At 42.3% G+C, this 10,739-nt stretch overlaps 1 protein-coding gene across 1 annotated transcript in view; it reads right to left on the bottom strand.

The window, feature by feature from the left end:
- Positions 1-2,287, bottom strand: part of LOC106868967 (fructose-1,6-bisphosphatase 1) — a 32,358-nt gene extending 30,071 nt beyond the window's left edge. Inside the window, exon 1 of the mRNA XM_014914445.2 lies at positions 1,757-2,287. Coding sequence (XP_014769931.1) covers positions 1,757-1,917 — 161 coding nt within the window. The 5' untranslated portion in view covers positions 1,918-2,287. The remainder of the gene's footprint in view (positions 1-1,756) is intronic.
- Between the last annotated feature and the right edge of the window lie 8,452 nt (positions 2,288-10,739).

Here is a 10,739-nt window from a genome sequence, read left to right as displayed (position 1 = left end):
CACGGTTGGAATGCCTTAGACCAGTGGTTCTCAACTGGGGTCCACATGAGCCTTGGGGATATTGTTAAAATTTATATGCAATAATTTGGTTATACTTCAAGACAACATTTTAGCATTTTTTTTAATACGATTCCAAATAATATTTAGTTATAAAGATTTAATTGGATGTTTTAAACATTAAATGGTTACGGGGGTTCAGTGAAGTAAAATAGGAATTAAAGGAGTCCAGAGGTAAAAAAAAAAAAAAAATGGTTGAGAACCAGTGCTTTAGATTATAGGGTTGTTCGACCAGGGTTGGTCTAACGCTAAACAACAATAATGTGTGCATGTTTGTATACAAAAATATTCTTTTCAGTCGGCAGATGAAGACGACAATGCAAGTAAGAGAGATCAACTGTGTTGATCTACCAGGAGATGAAATAAACAGTATGTAGCGTAAATATACCCAAAGATCCGGTACTAAGAAACACAACATCGCCAGTAATAGTAAAAAAGATCTGATCAGGGTCCCATACGATATTTGCTCCAGTTCTTTAATTCTGAGTTCAAATCCAGCCTAGATTAGCAGAGTCATTCATCCCTCCGGAGTCGATAAATCAAAGTACATGTCAAGTACTGGCCTTGTGTCAAAATTAGAAATAATTATTATTATTATTAAGATACGTTAGCACACCGAAAAAAATGCTTAGAGATATTGCGTCAGTCAATGTTTTGAGTTCAATTCCGCTTAGGTCGACTTTGCTTTTCATCCTTTCGGAGTCGATGAAAAAAGTACCAGTCAAGCACTGGAGGTCGATATAATCAACTTACCCCATCCCCCAAAATTCCAGCCCTTTTGCTAATAGTAGACAGAATTATTGTTCTTATCATCGTCAAGGCGGCGAGCTGGTTGAATCGTTAGCACGCCGGACGAAATGCTTAGTATTTCGTCTGCCACTGTTTTGAGTACAAATTCTACCGAGGTTGACTTTGCCTTTCATCCTTTCGGAGTCGATAAATTAAGTACCAGTTGCGTGCTAGTGTCGACTTAATCGATTGTTCCCCTCCCCCAAAAAAATTCAGGCTTTGTGCTATAGTGGAAAGGATTATTATTATCATCATTGGTTCGCAGAAACCACAAAATGTCAGACAAATATGATATTTACAGAAAATTGAGTTTATGATTAAAGTTCAAAAGACTTGTTACGTGTCTTTCTTCTTTTCTCCCTTGGGATAGCATTGTAAAGCAGGATTTAATTTCTCTTGACAATTATACTTCCTTATTTCGATGAATATGAACGAGAGAAAAGTACATAACAGGAAGGGGAAAAAAATCTTATACATCAATACCATGGGTAATATTAAAATAACGAGTCACATTCTAACTAAAATTTGAGAGCGTAGTTACAGTCTTAAAACTAACGCGGTTGATGCTGCTGTTGGATAAAACAAGGAAAGTAAAACTCTCTCAAAAATGTATTTCGTGGGCTTAAGTTTAGCATGTTGAATATAAAAGAAAAAGTACTTCGTGGCCCCTATGACTAAAAACGGTTTTCTTTAACGACAAAAAACTAAAGAAAACTAGAGATACTTTTCCTTAAAGTTTTTCTCGATCGTTCGATAAACAAAGTTATTTTAAATAATCTATACATAATTTAATCAAAAATATTAACCAGTTCACATTTCAACAACGTATGTTTTTACATATGAACTTATTGTCTTTAAGTTTTAATCAGCAAAACTTAAGGGTTACCAGATAAAATTTATAATTACGTACAATTTATGTATCCCCGCTTTCCTCACAGCACACGAGACAGCTTTCACTGCCGTTAGGATAGCATTTAGCAACTGTGTCAGATCTCCTTTCGCATCAGGATATTTTTTCTGTTCTGCTAAAACGAACCTCGTTAAAGTCATACAGTCTGTGTCCAAACTCATGGCTTCTTGTGGGTTTGTAAATTTTTTGTGGTTTAGGACGGAAAAATTAGCAGAGTTTCTGCACTCGCTAGTAAAAAAGAAAACGACTACAGGTGGTTGAATCGACTGACAAAAAACAGCAAACAAAAAAGTCGTGTGACCCACAAACAAGATTGTATATAGAATAGGGGTGGGGTTTGTCAACGTGGATTGGACACAAGTAGGCAAAAGAAACTGACTAGAACTAAATTATATTACACAGAGAGCCACTGTAAGTCGTTGATTCACAAAACTTGTTAATTACAAGATAAGGGTGGTTAGTAAGGAAGACAGAGGGGGCGGTGTTTTGCTTTGCCGATTGTTTATAAAAGTTTTCCTTTCCTCCCTTCCTCTCTTTCTTCAAGCACCAGCTGTCGTATCGCCAGTCGCTACTACTACCTCTACCGTATGATGTGTATCATGTTGGTTCAACTGTTAAGGATTTTGATTGGTCAGACAGAGTACACCCTTGACACGAGATAAGAATGACTCGAGTCAACAAAAGCGCCTCTATGTGGTCACTCGACTTGCTAGAAAATGCTGCCAAATCTCCCTCAAATTTCAACATATCTTCCAAAAACAGACACATTAAATTGTCCTGGATTACTTTCACATCGGAAAAAGACTGGATGGTCATGGCTGGAATGTCTTTGATCAATCAGGTTTGAGCAGGGGTTAAACAACATGCGTATTAAGTGATCCATATAAATCATGCACATTTTCTTTCTTTATTTCAGTTTTTCTACGAGAAAATTTTACTACACCGCCTCGCTCAATTTGTCACCATTTCTGAAGAAAAAAACGTTATAAGCTATCTCCAGCGACCCTTTCCGCGGAGCAATGTCGTCGGTTCCTGGAAAGAGAGAGAATATTCGTCCCAGTATTTAATGAATACTTTATTTATCAACCTCCATCTACGAAAGAATTAAAAGTGAAATTGATGTCGATGAAATTTGAACTCAGATTGCAGTGAGCTAGAATAAATAACACCAGGTACTTTATCCTATGTTCTATCGATGCAGCCAGTACATTTAGTCATCAGAATTTTTAATACAAACTAGTCGATGATTGGCCGAATTAATAAATAGCAGTGAGACAGTCAGCTGGCAGAGACCTTAGCACGCTTAACATAAATGTTTTGCGGAATATATTCTGGTTCTTTGTGTTCCGGGTTCAAATCATGCCGTAGTCAGTTTTGCCTTTTGTACTTCGGAGATCGATAAAATCGAGTATGAATCAAATACAATGGTCGGTGTATTCGACTGAGCCCATTCGTATATATTATTACTAATCAGCAAAATGAAATGACATTCGTTATTTTGCTCGTAACAAACAGTTTAATGCTCGGATAAGCTATTGTTGTTGTTTAATCTTGGGTCAACCTTGAGGAAAGACATTCAAACCATGACCATTTCATTCATTTTCCCTGACTGCATTATCCAAACTAACCCTCTGTAGCATAGACTCTGGTGAAATTCCTCTCTCCCATTTATTATATATTCATGCATTCCAACGTAGCAGGGAACAGCTAGCCTTTGGCTGCTATTTAGATCCCGTTGTGTCCACTACTCTGATTGGTATTGGCGCAATTTGTCTCTTACTCGATTGCACCAACTGCCGCGTTTAAACAGTCGGAGGCTCTAAATAGGATCACGTAGGACAGCCTGTTTACAACCCTGCTTTAGCCTACGGCTCCTTATAAAAAAAACTCAGCTTTTCCTCGTCCCGAGGACTTTGGTTCCGAACCTTTTAAGGTTTAGCCACTGACCACAAAGACACAGCCAGTTCCAGCGACAACGCCAGACGACACCACCACCACTACCACAGCAGCCACGTTGAGACCAACTTTGTTCAACATAATTACGGTAACTTCCTTCTTCGTCGCCACCATCATGTCCTTTTTAACATCGTCAATATCATCCCTCTACGTACACAGCTCAGCAAGCAATTCACCCAGGTTCCAACAGTTCACTGTTCGTGAATTATTTCACCACGGATCAACAGCGAATATACAACCTGCATGAACTCTTGTACAAGCATCATAGCCACGGCTTCACGTACGAGATGTACCTGTAACTGGCTCAGCATCATGACCGCGACGTCTTGATACAGTTTTTCACTTACCGTGTGCTATTGACTACGAACTGATATATCTTTCTTGTGTCTATGAACTTCTCACTTCGATGGCTATAGACTCTTTCACTGTCTCCTTCATTGCCATCCTTATATGTTCTTAACACACGCGCATGCATCTATGCATACACACACACACACACTCACACACACATACATACACACACAGTTATCGGCTCTGATGTCAAACGTAATTTCGTGCCATTATCGATAATATTGTTTCCACGCTGGAGACACCAGCAAGAACGCGACCAAGAATGCCAGGAATGCGACCAAAACGTAACAAAACAAAACGAGACGGACAAACAATGGACTTCTTTCAGTTTCCGTCTACCAAATCCACTCATACAGCTTTGATTGTGTCGAGACTATTGTAGAAAACACATGCCGAAGGTACCACACAGTGGTACTGAACTCGGAACCATGTGGTTGGAAAGCAAGCCTGTATACGCAACTGAAACAGCATAAAATTAAAGACAGCCATTGGTACATCATACTTAACGTATATACACCATTGAAAGGTGGATGGTTTTTGTCTGAAAGAAAAATCTTTTCGTAGACATTATAATTTGGGGAGAGGCGAACATCATCCGAATATTGAGTTGCGAGAATGTCAGATGTGTTTTGGGTTACCTGGGCTTTCTGAAGAGCATTTACTCACCAGTCACATGCCTAAACAAAATCAGTCCCCCTCCGATATTTTGGTAACAATGAACATGAGGAATGCGTTTTGGACTGGCTAAAATCTTCATGTACGCAACTGGAACATTAAGTTAAAATAGCTATCTGTATACCATATTTAATATATATGCACTATTGAAAGACACGATACTGTAGATTTGTCTGGGAGAAAAGCTCTTCATAGACATGTTAAAAGTACGTTTATATCGGGGTGTGGCGAACATCGTCCAATCAGTGACTCACGAGTACGCCAGACGCGTTTCAGCCTACTTAAAACCTTGTCAATGCCATGTATTGACTGTCGACAAGTTTGGGGTAAGGGTCAGCTATGAATTTCTGCAGGAGGAACTTAGCACTACGAGCTAACGAAACACTCGTCAATTCTATGGGGAATTACAGTCCATACTGTGATATTTACAACTCCAGTTACTAAATGATTCTATGTTCAGTGCTTTTTCACAAAAAAAAAAAAAATTCTTTATAATTCTTTGTTCACGAACCAGAGGAAATCTCTACTTAGTCAGCTGGCCTGCTAGAAATAGCAACCAAGTCTACCTCAAAATAAACCCTGCTGTCATTAAGAAAGAAAGGAAGGACACATGGAATAACATACTTATCATATGATTATACACTATATCTTTTATCTTAAATATAGATGGCGTGGTCACGACTTGAATGTGTTTAATCACAGGTCTGCTGAAGCAAAGCTAACTGAGGTTACTGATCAGCAACTTACAGCATGAGGAGCCCAGTTTTTGTGGGCTGATTTACTTAAGCACCAAAGACAATGCTCTGAGCAACTGTGTGTGTGTGTGTGTGTGTGTGTGTGTGTGTGTGTGTGTGCACGTGTGTGTGTGTGCACGCCTGTGTTGTTTTCTTTCTTAAATCTAGATCAAGGTGGTGGAAAAGGAGATCGAGGAGAACGGATGAACTTTTTCAGGTCACCTGAACATTCAACTTACAGTGACGGTGGTAGTGGTAGTGGCGGTGATGACGGTTGTAAAGGTGAGGGTGGCGGTGGTGGCGGCGGCGGCAGTAGCGATGGCAGTGGTAGTGACTTTATTTCTAGATCCCACCCCTGATCTAGTCGGTATATGACCAAAGCAAAGGCGTTCCCGCCGTGCCTATCACATCTTTATTAATTTAGTTTATATATCAGGAACTTCATTGCTTCATGTATCTCTAAGACCGTAGTGTGAGATTTGAGGAAAATTTGGTTGTTCTTTCCAACAGATCAAGCGGCATGAGGATATGGGGTTGAGGGGGGTGGAAACGGGGAATAGATATTCCAGAGAACGGTAATGGTGGTGGCAGCAAAGATAACGATGGGGGGGAGGTGATAGTGAAAATAATGGTGACGGGGAGGGTGACATAGATAATGTTGTCTCGGACTAAATTATCTATTGTGTCCTTCTTCTGATCGGCGTTATTTATTGCTAGGTTAGTCCTGGTGAAGCTGACCTATTATCAGAAGAATTCTAGTCATGACCATCCTTTTGGGGATAGTGTATCTAAGGCTACATTATGTGATGTAACATACCATTCTTTAAGACGGTAGGATGAGAGATATGAAGGTAATTTGGCAATTATTTATAACAGGTCGTGCAACCACTTGAAGACTCCTCTGTTTAACCCATAGTTTTGTAACGACCGTGCGATCAGGAGAGGTGACGAGGAATGGCTCCTTTAGCACATCGCACAGTCGATACAAATAACAATACGAAAAGAGGATAAATGAGTATAAGTGTCAAAGGGAAAGAGAGACACAACCGGTAGAAGGTTTAAGAGATTTTATTAATATGTCAACAGGTGTGTCTGTGTGTGTGAGTGCGACATAATAAACACAATAGACAGGCCATCATGTAAGCAAAGTGTATATGTATACAAACATGGATGTATGTAGGTGCGAGAAATACAGAGCATAGAAAAGAGTCTATAAGGACGTTGAGAGAAAGTCCAGACACAAAGATGGTAAAATACCAGTTCGTATCCAAGGTACACAGTGGTTGAGGCGCTGTAACAAGAAGTTGAGGCTGCCTAGCAGAGCCAGGGAGAGGAACATGTCGTGTAAGTAGTTGAGGCTTCAATGCTGCTGCCGGTTACTTGGTACAGGAGTTGTCGCAGGTTGTATTCGCTGTTAACTATGGTGAAGCAATTCACAGTGTTAAGAGAACCTGTGCGGGTGCTGCTGGTGGGGTGTACGTAGAGAAGTTGGTGTAGACACTAAGAAGCTGGAAGTGGCGACGAAGATGGAGTTTGCAGTAAGCTGTTGAAGAAAGTGTTGACGATTCTCCATGTGGCTGCGGTCGTCGCTGGAACTGGCTGTGTGCTCTGTGGTCAGCGGCTAGACCTCAGAAGGTCTGAAGCAGACAGACATAACTGTGACGATGAAAAGCCAGCTATTTATACCATACTGTCGGCTCAACTGGGGTTCAGAAAAGGCTGTCTCACGCGACCTTATCTGAAGGCTGCGATTGGTTGGGTTGCACCTTAGCGCGCAATAGAACAGGAAACAAAATGCGCCAATACCAACCAATCAGAGTGGTGGACACACAGGGTCCAAAGATGCAGCCGAAGACTAGCTGCTATCCACTACGTCCGCATCCATGTATATATAAGAGAGAGAGAGAGAGAGAGAGAGAGAGAGAGAGAGAGAGAGAGAGAGAGAGAAATACGCTACAGTTTATCCAAAGATGAGATGTAAGTTTGACCTGGTTCCCTCTTGATTTAACTGATCTTGGTCACTTATATACCATGAAAACCAGGTAATGTCCCATATGAGTCCTAAAACTTGAGACAGCAATGTCTAGAAGTTGATAACGATGACGATGATGATGCTAAATCAAATATTAAAATTACTAATTGATTTTCAAAGTGGGTGGCGAGAATAGGAGAATAAATTAGCGGATGTATTGCGCTTAAGGAAAAGCGTTTTAATGAGCCTCTACGTGGTTAGTTCAAATGAAAGAATTAGCAACCAAATCTCCCTCAAATTCCCTGTACATGAGCTGGGTAACGACAAGGTCACAACTAGAATGCCTTTCATCATAAGTCTCTTTGATCAGAGCTGACTGAGTTAAGAGCATCAGAAAAAATGCTTTGTGGCATTCACTCCCGACTTTGTTCTTCGTCCCAGATTAGTAACAAGGTCGCAACTGTTCTCTCTTTCTTCAACATGACCGGTTTTGTACCTATATCAGAAACAAGAAGCAGAGTAGAGACAAAGCTAGTCAAGAAGTTAGGCTTTTAGGAAAGGCATTGTGACCGACATGCTCGCAGCGAGATTGGCACTCAACCAATTCTTCAACGCGAAACACTAAGGTTGTGTTATCAGAGCTAAAGCACGAGCACTTTGACACGAAAGGACGAAAGCCGTTCAATGGGCCCAAGTGACAGAGGCACGGCGTGGAATTAAATCAACAATCCGATCCGATCCTTGTTATTAAAGGTAAATGATAACTGATCTGAGACAGATATGTGCGGCCTTTCAGCAGCACTTCGCTCAACTGTTCGGGAGCAATTGTGAGGATGGATTTCACGTCCTACCTTGACGGGCTGGTGCGGCTCTCGGCGATGGAGGCAGAGCACTACGAAAGGCCGGTAACACTCCTTGGAATATGGGAAGCAATGGCTTGCTGCACGAAGGATAAATCGCCTGGTTTGGATGGTCTGCCCTATGGACTTTACGCATACATGCCAGACTTGTTCCGCGACCTCTTAGCAAACGTTTACTGCAACTGGCAACAGAATGGGAGAATTTCCAGTTTTGTGAACCGCGAAGCGATGGAGTTGCTTAGAAAAGACCCGAACAAGGGGATTGTATTGACAACTTTAGGCCCATAACTCCGCTGAATGCAGAGTTGAAAATTTTGGCCAAGGTGCTAGCTACGAGGCTGGAGCTTGTCGTCAAGGATCTGGTAGGGGAGGCACAGACATGTGCCATCCCGAAAAGATCCATCCACGACAACTTCTACCTCATGCGATACATCATTCAGAAAGTGGTTAAAGAACCTGGCACCGGTGAGGCCCTGATCAATTTAGAACAGGCTAAAGCTTTCGATAGTGTCAACCATCTATACCTGGTTGCGGTCCTCAAGGCAGTTTGTTTCGGGCCTGTATTCAAGGGCTGGATCGCTGTAAAACACAGCGACAGTTCAGTGGTCAGAGTGAACGGTCACCTCTCAGAGTCGTTCAACATCATGCGATCAGTCTGGCAAGGTTGTCCCCTCTCGTCTCTCTTGTACGTACTAACTCTCGAGTCACTACTACACAAACTAGAGGCACCGAGAGGCATCCCGCGTGACTTAGGATGTGGGAGATGCGTATCGGCATATGCCGGACGAGGTCACTGTAGTAGTGTCGGATCATAAATACATAGAAATAGTTGGCACCGCTCTTAGGGACTACGAGGCGGTTTCAGGAGCGACAATTAAGCAAGAAAACTCAGTGGGCTTGCAGCTTAGCACCCGGAGAAGCAAGTCCATGCCGTCCAATTGCGTCGTTGGGCACTGGACGGACGGACTGGTTAAATTGCTCAGGATCTGGTTCTGTCCCGACTTCCAGATGGACAAAAACTGGGACGAGGTAACGAGCAAGGTGACCACTGTCATCCAGAAATGGACCGAAAGAAAGCTAGCCTGAAAAGGTCGGGCAGAGGTGACTAACGCGTATATCGCGTCCGTCATCTACTATCGCTTGACTGTCGTGTCTTGTCCTGGCCACTGTCTGATTACGCTGGAGCGTATACTCTTTCGCTTCTTGAGGAAGGGACGCATCCTGATAATCAGGCGGTCTATCTGCTGTCAGCACCCGCTGCGTGGTGGCCTGGGCATGCCGGGGTTGATGATACACAGACATGCGTTGAGGCTACGACATCGCCAGTGCTTTCTTGACGGTGAACAGGTCTAGTCACTGTTCACCAGACAATTATTTCCGCAACTAGATTGTTTAACGGAGCTGCAGTCCTGGGTAAAACAGAGACCGAGGGGAGCATTTGGAAAGTGGGATGCCTTCAAGTGCTCACAGCTCTCAGCCAATCAGACAATGCGATAGGTGGAACGTCCATTTTAGCTTTTTATAGGGTATTAGTGGAGGAAAAGTGCGACGATGTTCTTGAGGAGACCTTGGGTGTCGAAGAAGACCAGCTAGTCGCTCTTTTCTGGAGAACTTTCGGACCGGGACCGATGGATAATTTCCAAAAATCTCTGGTCTGTCAGTGTTACCGGAGGCTTTGCCTGTTCGAGAAAAACTTTACAGGCACGGAAGTGCTATCAGCCGAGCATGTCCGAGATGCGAGCAAGACGACTAGACGGTTCTGCATGCACTCGTCCAATACCCAAGCATTGCTGACCTGTGGGTTGATGTCGAACACCTGCTGTCGCATGGGGGATTGATCCAGCTGTCAACTGAATCCATCGGGAAGATCTCTCCACTGCTTTCCTTTAACCGGGAAGGAAAAGTTCTTTTTATATGCCTAGAGGCCATGGCGAAAGAGGTTGTATGGTGGACGAGATTGAAGGGTCTGAAAACAAACACTTTTCTCTTGGGCCAATCCATGATCAACTTGGGGTAAAGAGGGAAATGTCTCCTAGCCAGTTTGCTGAAAAGCGGATGAAAGTGGCGAGAATGGTACGAGTGAACGGGCCTGCCCTGAGCATACGCCTGTAGTTGGTAAAAAGGAAAGAAGAAAGGTACCTGCCCCAAAAGTCAGGGTACCCATGGTTTTTATGGAGGTTTTCTATGAGCAGCTCTCGAACGTCTCCTCCCTATTGAGGATCGCATATTGTTGATTTTTATTTTTATTTTGTTAGTTTTGTTTACATGCAAAACCCCGGTGACACACACACACACACATTCGTTGCTTTGTCCTATGCTGTCCATAATGTTTTTCTTAATGCAAACCCTTGTGGTTAATAAAGAAATCATCATCATAATTATTATTATTATTATTATTATTATTATTATTATTATTATTATTATTATTATTATTA

Source organism: Octopus bimaculoides, chromosome 17 (assembly GCF_001194135.2).
Source record: "Octopus bimaculoides isolate UCB-OBI-ISO-001 chromosome 17, ASM119413v2, whole genome shotgun sequence".
Classification (NCBI taxonomy): Eukaryota; Metazoa; Mollusca; class Cephalopoda; order Octopoda; family Octopodidae; genus Octopus; species Octopus bimaculoides.
Note: the sequence above shows the minus strand (reverse complement) of the source record. Positions and strands in the feature narration are given on the sequence as shown.